A 16,304-nucleotide genomic window follows, 5' to 3' on the forward strand; every position below is an offset into this window, starting at 1 on the left:
TTTGAGGTGTTGACTTGGCCTCCAAATTCCCCAGATCCCAAATCTAAATAATGAATATGAGCTTAAAGTGCAGACTTTGAGCTTTAATTTGAGGATATTCACATCCAAATAAGGTGAATGGTGCAGGAATTAGAGCACTTTTTATAAGTGGTTCCTCCCTTTTTAAGAGATGAAAAGTAATTTGACAAACTAACAATCATAAATTAAATTGTCATTTTTAATACTTGGTTGCTTTGGGTCATCGTCCATCTGCTGTGTGAAGTGCTGTCCAATGAGTTTTGAGGCATTTGGCTGAATGTGACCAGAAAATATAGCCCGAATCGTAAGCAGTTACTTCCCTTCTCCATAGACTTCTCATCTTTTATAGATGTTTTTGGCAAACTCCAATCAGGTCTTCCTGTTTTTGAGGCTTACCAATGGATTACATCCTGTCATACACCCTCTGCATTTACTCTGGTGAAGTTCTCTCTTGATTGTTGACAGTGACACAGATACACCTACCTCCTGGAGGATCTTCTTAATATGGTCAGCTGCTGTGAAGAGGTTTTTCTTCACCAAGGAAAAAATTCTTCTGTCATCTACCATAGCTGTTTTTTGTAGTCTTCTAGGCCTTTTGGTGCTCCCGAGCTCACCAGTGCATTCTTTCTTTTTACAAACATACTAAATAGTTGATCTGGCCACACCTGTTTTTGCTGTCTCTCTGATAGATTTGTTTTGATTTTTTTCAGCCTAATGATGGTTTGCTTCACAGGCAGTGACAGATTCCATATTATCCAGAATTTTCTGCCCTGTATGTGTTAAAAAAAGACAAGTAGAACTCGACGCCAACAGTGTCGACAGGGATGTCTCCATCAGCAACAAGTCTAGTCCTTATTTTTACAAATCTGTATACCTGAAATATCCTCAAAATATATTTTACACAGGAAGAAAAACTAGTACACCCATTTGACTTTGTTGTGACCTTGATCCTGCTTGGATGAGTTGCAAATTTTAATCAGTTCATCTGCTGGTTACAATGATAATTCCACATATATCCAGCAAACATTCAACCACTCCTTTTTGAGATATCAAGCTAATGAGCAGAGTCTGCATGTGCAGGTGGCCACAGTCAGGGGTTAAATGGGGTAAGCAAGTGTGGGATTAAAAGAACAGTCCTATACACAGCTTCAGGGATTCTTATAGAAAATGTTATTTTAAACCATCTTGTGGCAAGAAGTCAAGGAAACAGCTCTCACCTCAGCCTGCTGTAGTTTATCTCTGTCAGTGAGACTGCAGCTTATCAGGGCCTCTGCACGCTCCCTCTCGGTGGCCAGAGTCCCTTGAAGAATCTGGATGTCAGAGCGGCAGGTTTCAAGTTCCTCCTTTGCTTCTCTTTGCTCTTCTGTGCTGGCACATAGCCTGGCCTCACTCTCAGCCAGGTCTTGCTCTACAAACACACATCCCTGCTTTTCACCACTAGAGTGAAATACATCTATAAATGCAAACTGTGTTTTTGCCCCGCATGGCCTGAGGTCAACCAAGTGGGCTACAAATAAATGTGTGTATTTATAAAAGTCAGTAAGTTCCTATACTTCAGTATGAAGGCAATGTAAAAATATCTGAATGGGGGTCTAAACTCACCCAGCTGTGTTACTCTGTCCTGCAGTAAAGCACACTGCTTCTGATCTGCCAATAGGAAGCGTCTCTGCTCTTCTAGCTCCTCCACAGCAACTGTGATCTTCTCCATTTTCTCCACTCGCTCTGACAGAGCTTCCTCTAGTGCCTGCAGCTGGGACTGCAACTTCTGCTGCTGCCGCCTCTGTAGCTCCTCCAACTCTAAACTCTGCTGCTGTTGGATCATCAGGCGCTAAAAACAAAAATAGTTTAAAAGAAAAGGTGACTGCACCTGGTATTATCCTATAAAAATTTCTTTGAAATATACATCGTAGAGTATTAGTTATGTACGTAATAGTGCTTCTATTTCACCTCTCTTGACAGTCCGAGGCAGTGAGAATCATCTGGATAATGTATATGCCACAATGTCATGAGGAACCAACACACCTTAGGACTGACAGGAAATGTGTTCTGAGATGAATGCTGCACTCATGCCACTGGGAGAGGTTAACCTTACAGAACCTGGAGAAAGTGCATGGTGATGCCAAGGTAGCAGCAACACAGACTTCCTGGAGCAGCATGCCACTAACTAATGCCATGAGGAGAAGCAGCTCCTTGGACAGTGGTATGTCACAGTAGGGGCTGTCTACTGGCCACAGTAATGATGTCCAGTCTGTGCTTAGACAAGGGAGCCCATTTGTGTCTTTCCTCTGTGACAGGTGAACAGTTGGGCTGAGGATCAGATGGTTGCCGTCCAGTCTAAATTGTACACCAGATACATGCATTCACAGGAACACTCTGCTTGCCTTAAAATGGAATGCTACAAGATCAACTGGTTGATTTATTAAACTGGGTGAAAGGACCTTAGGCATAAAACCCCGGGTTCAACCACAAGGTCATTCTAGAGCCACCAACACATGTCAGCTTATAGACAGAACATTTGGTTCTCCCACTCTTTTTTTTACTAAAATGCTTGCTAGCAAAAAGATACATGGGCACTTTCCACTGTCTAGCAGTCCCTGAAGAAAAATTAAAATGTGCAATGCACAGAAACCAGTCAAAATTAATACAATTTGTGGGCCTACTTTCAACAGGCATACAAAGCCTATGTATTGGGCGACTCTTTTTAGGAGTGTTTCCTGGACTGCCAGGTTGCAGACTTCAGTTGGTGATTCATTGTGAGAGACCATAGGCACAGGTGACCTGATTGGAATGCCAAATTCAAGAGCAGAAACCAAAAATGTTCCCAACCATCCACTCCCAGCACCGCCAGGTATACCCACAATTGACAATGTGTTGACTTGACACTGGTGAAGAGGTCCGCCTTGCCAAGCCTTTCCCAGATCTGGGACACCATTTCTAGGAGCAGACACCTCTCTACAGCACATCTGCTGCACTCAGTGAGGCTAACATGGATGATCCCACCTATGATGCAGTTTGGGGCATTTGGGATCCAGCTGTTTGCTGACTCCTTCTGAAGGCTTTTAGTTCCAGCAAGTCTACCACATCACAACTACCACATCTGCTGTCAAAAATCTCTTCATCCTCAACAGGAGCACATAGAGACCAGGCTGACAACACAAGGTGACAGCATGGGTATTCTATAGCTTCACTGTTGTTACACTAGCTACACTGTCTGTACCAGAAAAATGGAGGAAGATCAGTCACTGGGCTATAGGTTGAAGACCATGAGCCTCTGTGCTGCATCATCACAGCTTCTGAATTGTTGATTTTAGTCAAGCCATGTCTAAAGTTGTGCATTCACATAGAAAGTGACTCAGATTGCTTTCTGGGCTTCTTGTTATGATTATCAGTCATCGTTAGACACAGGTATTTACAACTAGTGAGCTGTTTAGGCTGTGCCATTTGGGGCCCATTCAACTGAGTTAAAGTCCAAATCTGGCAAATGAACATGTTGCGTCGACATCAGTGTATGAGGCTAGAAGAAGAAAGGGAGGGATCATTGTATGACAGTGGTAGCTACTGCAAATACTGCATCATACATCACTTTGTGTGTTTGGAAGGTCTCAGCATGCATAAGTAGGTATCGAGGTGACCCTTAGGCGGTTTGAAGGGGTGAAACTGAATTGCATTTATTCAGAACAAAACTCTCAAACCTGGAAACTTTTTTTTTTTTTGCCTTTGAATACATCAAATAAACATAAAAATATGAATAGTGTTTAAATAGTGAAGTCCACAGTTCTGTTCCTACTTTCAATTACTAAAACACAAACTTAAATCAGGTTGTTAGTGATTCACGTCAAGACTAAATATCCCACACACTCCTGTTTCATGTATTAATTTCATTTAATATTTAATTGTATACCCCACAAATATTTACAGCATAAATAATAATCAGCAGCTATTTGATCAAACAGCACAAAAAAGTTACATTACCTCCTTCTGTTGCTCAAATTGCATCTCTTTCTTTTCCACAGATGCCTCAATCTCCTGCAGCTGCTGCTCCAGTTTGTCTATTCTTTGTTGTCTCCTCTGGATTTTGTCCTGCATCACAGCCTTTTGGTGCTGCTGCTGCTTCACTAAGTCATCCCGCTCTCGCCGAGCATCTTCTACCTCCTGTACACAGAAAACCAACACATGATAAATGCAGTTATCTTGAAGGAATGCTACATTTTCTTCCTAATCTCTGGCTAATACAAATGTGATAACCATGGACAAGAATTTTGTTTCCCTCTTCCCTCAGTCTTGAAACTCTAAGGGCAGTTGCTGGGACAATTTATTTATTATTTGTAATTTATATAATTCGTATCAGGGATAGAGCAACTTTTCCTGAGGGTAAAATTTGTGGCTATAGATTATCAACATAGTCAGTTAGGTTCCACCTGATCACCAACAGATACAGCAAAACCTCCAGAAACATGCTCTAGTACTTTTTTTTAACAGTTTAAATTCAGATTAAACACACAGGTGGATTTTATACACACCTTTCTAATTTTCTCTAGCTGAACTGTTGAGTGTGCAACATCTTCCTTGAGTTTATTCAGATCCTTAGATTTCTCTGTAGGGAGCAAAAACAAATGAACTACACATCACATTAACATTAACATAGCACATGTCACAGCAGTGGATTTAAATGCCTGTAAAAACACATGACTAAAAGGTGCATCATAAAACATTTCAATGTAAACTGGCCTTTAGTAGACACATTTGTTCTTATTTGTTACTGATAAAATAATGAAGTCTGCTCCATTTACTTATTATTTGGATGAAGTGGCCTATTTATGTTGAAGTGGGGTTATATAACAGGTGCCTTTTTGACCCATTCCACCCACATTAGTGAAGCACATTCATATATGACCACTGACGTATCAACAGAAGTACCAACGTGGAAAAATCGACTTGTGTCTAACAAATTTCTTATCAATTAACTCTAGCTTCTGTTAACCATTACTTATGCTTATACTGGCACAAAAATATCTCAGGTCAGACTGCTCATATGAATGTCATATCTTAATAGGGCTTAAACCTTCTAGTTGTTTCTGGGTTGTGGCAGCATCTCTGGTGATCTCTTCTCGAATACTCAGGGCATGTCTGTGCTCCTGCTTCAGCTTGGCCAGATCTGCCTGCAGTTTCAGCAGCTCTGCCTCTGCTTTCTGCAGCCCCTCCTCTGCTGTTTCCTGACATCTGCCACATCAAATAGCAGTCTTTAAAGCAACTTTAATACAGCTCGTATCAACAGAAGTACCAACACTGCTGTTTATCATAAACCTTAAAAACTTGCAAGTGCAAATGCAGCAGTATCACTAAAAATGAACAGAACAGGTAAGTAATTTGGAGCTCCTACCTCTGAGCATGTGAGCGGCGGGCCTCCAGGCTGGTGCACTGCTCCAGCAGGCTGCTCCTCTCTATGTCTGCAGCATTAGTCTGCTCTTTCAACGTGAGGATCTCCTGCTCCTGCAGCCTTCTGTGCCTCTCCTGCTCAGCCTGTTGCTCCTGCAGCTCCTTCTCCACCTCCTGCAGTTCCAGACGCATCTGCAAGGCACAACATACCAATTCCACTCTAACAGGTTCACAACATGAAATCTTGTGCTAAAATTTTAAAAAATAAAATAAAATAATATCTAATTCACGTTTGTATTTATTTGGCAAACAGTAAATGATGGAAGAATAATACTATTCTATAATAATACTATTTTATAGCATAACAACAGAAAAATGCTTGGAATATAAAGGAATATCTTAGAACTGGATGGTTTTTTGTGTGCTGAGCAATAGCAGCAAACCAGGTATAACAAGAATAAGAAATTCTTGAGGTCTCACCTGTAGCAAACTCTCCTGGCTCTTCTCCACCTGGTCCAGTTTCTGGTTGTGCTGAACCTTCACTCTCTCTAGCTCCACACTCTCCAACTGGATCATGTCCAGGACATGCTTCAGCTCTACACGTACAAAGAAAACACAAGCTCCTGAACATAGTTTCCTAACAGCCACAGCCAATCTGTCAGAGCTCAGAGCCACATAACCTTAGGCCTGAATTTCACTGGACAAACACTATTAGAATTTTCATAATATTTATGTATTTAAATGAAGAAAAAAAAAAAAAATGCTTGACAAATGTCAAAGATTCCTTGTTCTACATTTAGTTGCCTAATGAAAGCCTGAATCTATTGATGTACTAAAAGAGCTCTGAATAAATACAAACCACTCGTGGCATACTTTATTTAGAATATTAAGTAAACTAAATATTAAACAAAACCTAAGTGCAAAAATTTCAACAGGCGCTTTTTGGAGTCACTCTTTTCCAGTGGCTGAATCTAAAATGCAATTCAAAGTAATTAACGCTATTCTTTAAAGTAATTACAATTTGACAGCCCTATATAGCCAGAGTGGAACATACCCTATATGGCCAAATGTATGTGGATAGCTGACCCATTTGTGGTTTTTTTTACATCTCATTCCAGATGTAGCCCCCCCTTTGCTGTTATGATAACCACCACTCTTCTTGGAAGGCTTTCCACTAGATTTTGGAGTATAGCTGTGGGGATTTGCTCATTCAGCCTCAAGACATTGGGTGAGGAGGCCTGGGGTGCAGTCAGAGTTCCAGTTCATCCCAAAGGTGTTCAGTGGGGTTGAGGTCAGGGTGCAGTGCAGAACACTCGAGTTTTTCCACTCCAACCTTAACACACCATGTCTTCACAGACCTCATTTTGTGCACAGGGGCATTGTCATGCTGGAATATATTTGAGTCTCTTAGCTCCAGGGAAGGGAAATTGTAATGCTACAGGATACAAAGACAGCATACACGGCTGTGTGCTTTTGTCCAACTTTGTGGCAATAGTTTGGGGAAGAACCACATATGGATGTGATGGTCAGGTGTCCATAAATTTTTTGCCATTTAGTGTATGTACTAAAATTATATACTCAGTTTCATGGCCTATATAAAATGGTATAGCTGAACCAAAATAAACTTTCCAAAAATTCAGTATCCTATGCTATTATGTTAGAAAACTGAAAACATGGCTAAAAATTCCTAAGCAGGGATGGACAAATCATAAATTTATTCGCTAGCCAACCAGGCTTCAATGTGCTGCCCATTCCCATGTTCTGGTTGCTCACAAATCTAACTAAGTGATTCTGAAAAGACTGTCCATGGCCTGTGCACGCTAATTAATCCGCCTAGAAAAAAACGATCTACAACGAGACAATTTTGCGTAGTTACAGCAAGGTGTGTAGTGCGGTGGGTGGTGGGTTTCAGAATTAGTACCGCGCTATAGTTACAGCATCTACGTGTGTCACACCACGATGAAGTCCAAGACGTTTAAAAACATACATACCAAATGAATTTTTTTACCCCCAATTTTTTTCTGGTTGTTGCCCCTAGGTAACTACAAATAGAAAACTAATTGCCCGGTCACAACATCTGCATGCGTCCACCCCGACATCTAATGCATGGTGCTGAACAGCTATTCAGAAATAGTACACTATTCCCTGACTGTATGTCTGTTAATACGCAGGAGTAATATGCAGAAGTGCTTTGATTTCACCTGCTTTGTGCTTGTTGATGACTGCACGCTGGTTCTGCACTTTCTCTTGAACTTTCTTCTCCTCCTTTTTATACTGAGCCAGCCTTCTTCTCCTCTCTGAGAGCTGAGAGTCCAGTTCCCCCTTTTGCACAGCCAGACACTGCACATCCACACGTAGCTCCTACACACACACACACACACACACACACACACACACACGTTTGATAGCCTGGACAATAATTTGGACAACGACATTTCTATATTGAGAAAATTCAGAAAACTGTTTGCAGGTTTGGTAAGACATTCTCTCACATCTGTCACATTCTAAGAGATTTATTATTATTAGTGTGAATTTTTATAGTTTTGAATGTTATAACTACGTTGGTAAATATTTATTTATGGAATTCAACAGCTATGCTTAAACTTTCATTCTAAAGGAGTTCTGAGCAACATGTTGTCTGCTCTTTCTGATGAAATTCAGATGCTGCAGACACAGTAGCAAGAGATGTGGTTTAAAAATGCTGTGGTATTATCTTTAACAGATATCAACTGCACCAATTCTACTTGGTGGCTATTTCAATTGTTAAAACTGTGAACCTTAATGTGTTGCTGCAGACTGTGCGCGTCCTCTTCTCCCTGCCTCAGCACCTCCACCAGGCTCTGCCTGTGCTTTTCTACATTTGTCCTCACAATGTCCTCCTCTTCCCGCCACTGCTCTAGCTTCCGCCCCAGCAAAGACAGCTGTTCCTTCTGTAGCTGCACCTACACACACACACACACACACACACAAAACAAGGTAGAGAGCTAGAAATGAGAAACATATGTACGCCAATAATTACGTAATTATTCAACAGCAATTTAAATATACAGATAAATAAGTACAATGTCACACTGATTTAATACTGAGTAAGAGCAACCTTATAACAAAATATAACAAATGAATGATTGTATTACCTCCTATTTTGATAATTTCTGACAATGATCCGTTACTAGTATACAATGTATTAGTCATAACACACAATTTGTTGCATAACTGCTACACACTTATGTAACTGCTACCCTGGCATTTATTAGGGTTTTTTGTTTGTTTCACTTTCATAGTTTTCTATAGGTTTACTTAGTTTTTCTGAATGCCGTGCACAAAAGCCGGAAGTAGTATGCTTCAGCATTAAGTGCCAAGTAAAACTTCCTCAAACACGATCAATCAAATGTACTTCTAGACCTTATTTTTATTGTGCAGGTCAAACCTTTTAATTCACACTGCCCCTGACTCATGTATTGCAGAGGGGAGCTTCATTCCGCTGCCTTCTTACAGAGAGGTACATATATTGTGCACAGTATCTGTATTATGACCATCAGATTTCTATAACCATGCATTCCTAGTAGGTCTGTCACGATAACTGCTTACTACTACTACTTATTGTCACTTTAGACCATTTTATGCCACTGATATAATGATAATATAATAACATAATAATGCAAGTACATCCTTTCAAAGAGCAATGAACTTTCTTAAAAAGACAGTTCAAAAGAATATTCTTTTGAATATTCAGACATTGGAATTGGTATGACAAAAAATACCAGATTTTTAAATAAACAAAAAATGTACAGGCCTTAGATGTGAGTAATGTATCATGACTTTCATTTCCCTGGTGTCAAAACACATCTTGCACTTGTCTATTTGACACAAACACACTCATCAATCACACCCTAGCGAGGGATCTTGGTTCTGAAGGCAAACAATGTATTAGTCATTACACATAATTCTGTGGGCACAAGGAATAAATACAAACAAACAGCGCTGTGTTATATTGTTTATTGCAAAGATCAAACCTGGCTGTTAACAAAGTGCATTTATTTTTAAACTAAAGTGCATAAAAAAACGATTTAACCTTTGCTTTCAGGCCAGTTCCAGTGTTAATTTTCACAGTTTTCAGTCATACTTTTTGTCTTCTGATGAAAATATCCTTTAGATTTAGTCAATATTTCATGTCATGTCATATTTATTCATTTTAGTCAACTTTACTCTGACTAAAATGGCATTAAATATTAGTCAATGACATTTTAGTTGATGAGAAAATGCAAAAATTAAACCAAATATTCACACATCTGATATATTAGCTTAAACATGTATGAACAAAAACATGTGAAAACTGGCCTTGTTGTGAAAACCTGATCTGAAATAATAACATTACACTACTGTAATACAATATTGTGAATTCTTTATGCTTTAGTTCTTCATTGTCCGTGTTTTAGTGCATTGTTATGGAAAAACGTATTCACAATGTGACTTACCATTCTAAATAGCGTGATACTTAAGTTCAATTTCACTTGTGCATTCACTTCACGTTGTGCAGAAGCAAGTTGCAATATAACGTTTGTGTTGTGGATACGTCTGATTGATCTCATGTGTGCATAGGATGCGTTTGGGTGAGTTAATTACGCCGCTAGTAAAGCACTTCAGTTTACTGGTGTTCATTCACTGTTCAGCTTCAGCTCACGCAGCTTAAGCGGCTCAGTGCCCAAGATTATTGACTATGATTGGATTATTTTAAACGCTAGAACTATTCTTTCTAGATTTTTCTTCTTCAGAAAACATTGTTAGTGCATTGTTAATATCTTGGGTGTCATTTTTTCAACAGTATGTTTTAATTCAAATCGGTGCTAGTGCTTGCTACACATTTTAAATTGGAATGCACACAGTTTTTGCATTGGAATGTGCATTTTTATCTTAAATTCGATGAATATTCAAAGTTCAAATTTTAATTTGACAGCCCTAGAGCAGATAAGAGGACAGAAGCAGTGTGAATGGCTAAAATGTTGGTGCCATTCTTTCTTATGTAACCAAACACACATGTAAACACAATGGGCAATATCGAGGTTAGCAAAAATGGTTGAGGTCATGCCCATATATCATACGATAAGTCAATAACGTAATTATCATGACAGGCCTAATTCCTAGTGGGCTGAGAGATGTACGACACTACAAATTTACCACAGCACAAAACAAAATCTGAAAACACAAAACCAAATCCTCCAATAACACAACAAAATTTAGGAAAATCCCAGTGTTAAGGATTCCTCACAATGGAAATGTTTCCTCACACTGATGGAGGCAATCCTGCTTCTGCTGATGTAAAGAAAAACTCCAAAGGCAGCTGATGCATTTGCCAGATACAATTTGGGTAAGCATAAAGTGTGTATCATCCCGAGTCATGCTGTAAAGTTTAAAGCCTATTTAAATGCACTGCTTCTCTGCTGTTAATGAAGGTGTTACATTTCTTTTCTGGAATTTTCTCCATTTTCTCCCCAATTTGGACACCTGCCAATTCCCACCCAAAAGCCAGTTCTCCCTATCATATGACAGCTACCAGATCTGTTCTAGCAGGGGCTGAAGCTATTTTCTGAGCCAAGAAAAATGTAAAAACAGAAACAGAAGCCTGAAACAAAGCAAAACTGCCTTGCATGGCAAAATTTTGAAACCCTGTTTAATTAAGGTATCTTTAAAATGATTTGATTATTACTGATCATTTTTACAGGCAGATTTTTTACATATTACAAACGGCACATTTAACATTACCTGGGTGTTTAGATGCTCCAGCTCTTTTCTGCGGGTGTGTAGAATATCCTCAGAGTCCCTGCAGCCCATAAAAAGATTTGCTTCCTGGCTTTGTGTTTCTCTCAGTTCTTTCTGCATGTCCTCCATTCTTGACACCATACAGACAAAATTGCGGTAAGAAAAACAAAAAAAGACAAAGAAACGTTTTTCTTTACAGCTTACATCAGAAGGACACTTACTTATTGGTTACTCTCTTTAGATTTCTGTTGACTTCTTGGAACTCTGCATCTCGAGCTGCAATCACTTTTTCCACCTGTTTTAGTGTGTTCTCATGATCTTGCTTACATCTCTGCAGATCCTTTACCTCTTCTTGAAGATCCCTGTGACAAAGAGTTGGACATAACTGGCTGAGGCCAAGCAGTATTAAGCTAAGCCAGAGTATCCTATTGTACAAAATAAACATTACACTATATGGTCAGTGTAGTACCGGAGCTGTTGTCTGGTTTGTACTAGCTGTCTGGTGCTATCCTGGGTTCGCTGTTTAATCTCCTCAAGCTCACATTCTGCCTCTTTTAACTGTCTCTCAGCTTTGCTGTAGCGTTGCAGAGTGTCTTTGCTCTACATATACACAGACAATTAAATCAATTAAATAATCATGTAAAAATGTATTCTTGCGCTTTTAAGACGTCTCGTACTGAAATGAAGTGCTGTGTGGTTGTGGCAGACCTTAGCTCTGGTATCCTTCAGGTCTGCTTCAGCCTCTGACAGCAGGCGCTCTACATCCCGTAGCTCTGTCCTGCGTTTGAGGAGAGTTTTCTCCAGACCTTCCATCTCATCCATTACAGTGTCCTCTTCTGCACGGCTAACTGAACTTTCCAACAGCCTCCTGTCCTCAGACACAACAAAACATTATTACAGCTAAAACATATATAAATAAACTGCTCTTTATATCTAGAACCATACGAATCATACCTAGCTTAACTGATTTAAATTATCATTAAATGATCATTGTAGTATTACAAGTATTTTTACTAAATCTGTCTGGTGTGACAGTATTGCGTAGACTGAGAGCAAGTGTGAGAGTAGTGTGTAGACTGAGAGTATTGTGTAGACCGAGAGCAGGTGGGAGAGTAGGGAGTAGACCGAGAGCAGGTGGGAGAGTAGGGAGTAGACCGAGAGCAGGTGGGAGAGTATTGTGTAGACCGAGAGCAGGTGGGAGAGTAGTGTGTAGACCGAGAGCAGGTGGGAGAGTATTGTGTAGACCGAGAGCAGGTGGGAGAGTAGTGTGTAGACCGAGAGCAGGTGGGAGAGTATTGTGTAGACCGAGAGCAGGTGTGAGGGTAGTGTGTAGACCGAGAGCAGGTGGGAGAGTAGTGTGTAGACCGAGAGCAGGTGTGAGAGTAGTGTGTAGACCGAGAGCAGGTGTGAGAGTATTGTGTAGACCGAGAGCAGGTGGGAGAGTAGTGTGTAGACCGAGAGCAGGTGGGAGAGTAGTGTGTAGACCGAGAGCAGGTGGGAGAGTAGTGTGTAGACCGAGAGCAGGTGGGAGAGTAGTGTGTAGACTGAGAGCAGGTGGGAGAGTATTGTGTAGACCGAGAGCAGGTGGGAGAGTAGTGTGTAGACCGAGAGCAGGTGGGAGAGTATTGTGTAGACTGAGAGCAGGTGGGAGAGTATTGTGTAGACTGAGAGCAGGTGTGAGAGTAGTGTGTAGACTGAGAGCAGGTGTGAGAGTAGTGTGTAGACTGAGAGCAGGTGTGAGAGTAGTGTGTAGACTGAGAGCAGGTGGGAGAGTATTGTGTAGACTGAGAGCAGGTGTGAGAGTATTGTGTAGACTGAGAGCAGGCGTGAGAGTATTGTGTAGACCGAGAGCAGGTGGGAGAGTAGTGTGTAGACCGAGAGCAGGTGTGAGAGTATTGTGTAGACTGAGAGCAGGCGTGAGAGTAGTGTGTAGACCGAGAGCAGGTGGGAGAGTAGTGTGTAGACTGAGAGCAGGTGGGAGAGTATTGTGTAGACCGAGAGCAGGTGGGAGAGTAGTGTGTAGACTGAGAGCAGGTGGGAGAGTATTGTGTAGACCGAGAGCAGGTGTGAGAGTAGTGTGTAGACTGAGAGCAGGTGTGAGAGTATTGTGTAGACTGAGAGCAGGTGTGAGGGTATTGTGTAGACTGAGAGCAGGTGTGAGGGTAGTGTGTAGACTGAGAGCAGGTGTGAGGGTAGTGTGTAGATTGTAAGAAGTTCAGTTCCCCTGACTTGTGGCGCTGAAGTCGGCTCACAGCTCCCCGCAGCTCTTTAAGCTCCATCTGCAACTCTGATCTCTGCTCCTCCAGCCTGAGCAGTTCCCGCTCACTTGCCACTCTATCTTTCTGCTCCTCCCTTAAAGAATGGTCTGCTACTCTTGAAGAGTGTGTCTGAAGAACAAAAAACACACAATCACCAGCCTCAATACTCAAGAACATAGCACAGCACTCAGCCATGATCAGTATAACATGACTAACTCTTCATTTTCAAATGCATCCATTAGGGTCCAACAGATATGAATATTTTGTCATCAATACAGATACCAATTTAAGAAGCTAAAAATTCTGCTGATACTATCAGGCAATATTTGTAAGTATAGTAAAAAATTAAGCAGACCTTTAATTACAGCAATAAAAACTGCACCATATATATCTCCTTCTGCACACATACAAAATCACTTTCTACAAGTAAGCAATATCATCTAGCACCCTACAGTGTGTTTGTTTGTTACTAAAAACACAATTATGAAAAGGTAGATGACTCATTCATCTTATATCTATGGTTCAAAATAGCATCCCAGTTATGAATGTGGCTTACCTATCTAATGTGTAAACCTCAACATAATAGTGCATGCTAGGGCTGTGTCTCACCATATCCAGATGGCCAGGCACATTGCAGTGTAGAGTGCCATTAGGGATGAGAGGGATATGTAGCCCACTCGGAGGAGGGCCATAAACCAGCCTGACCCCTTCAGGCGGAGGGCCATAAAACACTGCACCAGGACCCACGGCCAGGCCTGGTACAGGAGGGGCGTAGATGACCATGCCTGGGGGAAGATGGGTGCCATCAGGGGGCACAGTGTAGATGATTGAGCCTGGTGGGGGGGTGAAATGAGCTCCTCTAACACCATCCTCATCACTCTCTCCATCGCTGTTTCTGTATGAAGACTCTATAGGGATGGGAGATGAGAGATTTTTTTTTCCGGAGAGCATATCAGAAGCAGTAAATTCATGTACACAGCCAACACTAATCACCTCTTTTCCCATAATTGTGTTGGTCATGTGGGTGGGGAGAATAAACCCAGTATCCTGAGCTGGAAGAGGGTCTTGTGTCTTTGTGCTGCTGGTTTCTGGAATGTTTGCCTCTGTCAGGTGATGGGACATACTGAGAACCCAGGCCAGAGTCCTGTGTAGCCTGAGAACCAAGACTGGGGTGCTGGAACAATAAACATATAGCTTTCAGTAAAATTAAGAAACTAAAATTAAAATAATTAAAAAGTCTAAGGTTACTTATTGGGCTTCTTACTTACTTATTAATATCTCTGTAAGACAGATATATGTTCTTAAATACTTCAGTCAAGGATATTAATAAATTAAGGTCTAAATCTGTATAATGTGCCCTTATACACACTGATTTACTTTCATCTGAATGAAGAATTTGTGTTAACAATGTAGACATGTAAATATGAATGTGCCTATATATATATATATATATATATTTGTGTGTGTGTGTGTGTGTGTGTGAGTGTATGTGTGCACGTGCATGCAATAGACAGAAAAAGAACAGACAGATTACCAAGGTAAGCAAAAATGAAAGGACCAGGGTTACAACTGCAGCTATTTTGACAAAGCACCCACAACACAAAAGAGATTCAGAAGGTGTGAAAATGTCCAAAAGTGTTGTATAATTTAGACAAGGTGCACAATATTGTACAACTTGTTTTATAGCAACATTGTCATTGTCAACCTTGGAGAAAATATCATGGTGATATGGGATTTATTATATAATAGCAACTATTTAGCCACTCTCATACATGAATTGTACCTGATTAATATTTTTCTGCATGGTAATAATACTAATAATTATTTTAAAAAATCCATTACATGTTCATTACAAATATCTAATATTTAATGTTTAAATATGTCCACCTAGTGAGCACTTTTTGTTGCACAACTTGTTCTGGAGCGACTGTTCCAACCACATGATAGTTATTTCCAACTGAAAAATTCAGCTAATCTGCCTGAGCAGTAGCTGCAGTGTCTTGAAGTTAATAGCTCCTATTCATCAAGATCCTACTGAAATCAGGTGGTTGCTAATGTCAAACTTTCTCACTTTGCTTTTTTGCAGCACGTTAGCGACAGTCCCTCACATTTCAGTGACGGAGACAGTCAGAGAGATAAACCATTTTAGTATTGCTGAATCAGGAGTTACCTGACTTGATCAAACGGGTATAGTTGGTTCACCTTTCTATGTCACATTCAAATCATGTAGGCTAATATTTATCACACATTGGAAAAACCTAATAATCGACTTCATAACAATGGAAAAATTCTCTACCTCAATAAAAAATAAAACTACAAAATTTAACTCTGTTTGGACACCACTCATCACCTACATACACCATCGAATCAGTTCGCAATAGCAAACAATACAGTCCCTATAGAGACACAACATAACCAAAGCCATACCACACATCTCAAACATAATACTCACAAACACACGCAACTAATACATGCAATATTCACAGAAACCAAATTTGGTGTTATACATGTTAATTAACTCAACCGACATACCAACTTCTACTCTTTGCACAGCCCCTCCATACCCCCCCTCCACCAACCGTCCTGATAAGTACCATGTTCATGTTTCATCTGCTGTCCTGTCTGTTACATCCTACACCCACTACTCACCCATACTAACTCTTAAATAAAAAGTACAACACATCTACCAATATGAACGAAGTAAATGGTCCTCCAAAGAGGCCTGGTGGTTTTTTGCTCTCACAAAAAAAAAAAAAAAAAATTATGCAGTCTCACAATAGTTTGGCATGCCATTCGCACACTATCGACCAGAAATATCCAAATGTCTGAATACGACACTAACTTTACCACAGTAAAACATGCCATGCAACCTCAAGGGAGCACTGTGCTACAGCC

The 16,304-nt window shown here is 40.5% G+C and overlaps 1 protein-coding gene across 3 annotated transcripts in view; it reads right to left on the reverse strand.

Moving 5' to 3' along the window:
• Nucleotides 1-16,304, reverse strand: part of cntrl (centriolin) — a 45,622-nt gene that overhangs the window by 2,141 nt on the left and 27,177 nt on the right. For all 3 annotated transcript variants that reach the window (XM_053228736.1, XM_034299314.2, XM_026940110.3), the window contains 16 exons: nt 14,403-14,583; nt 14,019-14,317; nt 13,381-13,538; nt 11,860-12,019; nt 11,621-11,751; nt 11,373-11,513; nt 11,155-11,281; nt 8,172-8,336; nt 7,596-7,755; nt 5,875-5,990; nt 5,399-5,586; nt 5,081-5,238; nt 4,539-4,612; nt 3,991-4,170; nt 1,621-1,846; nt 1,236-1,426 (listed from right to left, as the gene is read on the reverse strand). In XM_053228736.1, coding sequence (XP_053084711.1) covers nt 1,236-1,426; nt 1,621-1,846; nt 3,991-4,170; nt 4,539-4,612; nt 5,081-5,238; nt 5,399-5,586; nt 5,875-5,990; nt 7,596-7,755; nt 8,172-8,336; nt 11,155-11,281; nt 11,373-11,513; nt 11,621-11,751; nt 11,860-12,019; nt 13,381-13,538; nt 14,019-14,317; nt 14,403-14,583 — 2,655 coding nt within the window. The remainder of the gene's footprint in view (nt 1-1,235; nt 1,427-1,620; nt 1,847-3,990; nt 4,171-4,538; nt 4,613-5,080; nt 5,239-5,398; nt 5,587-5,874; nt 5,991-7,595; nt 7,756-8,171; nt 8,337-11,154; nt 11,282-11,372; nt 11,514-11,620; nt 11,752-11,859; nt 12,020-13,380; nt 13,539-14,018; nt 14,318-14,402; nt 14,584-16,304) is intronic.

Source organism: Pangasianodon hypophthalmus, chromosome 24, assembly GCF_027358585.1.
Source record: "Pangasianodon hypophthalmus isolate fPanHyp1 chromosome 24, fPanHyp1.pri, whole genome shotgun sequence".
Lineage (NCBI taxonomy): Eukaryota > Metazoa > Chordata > Actinopteri > Siluriformes > Pangasiidae > Pangasianodon > Pangasianodon hypophthalmus.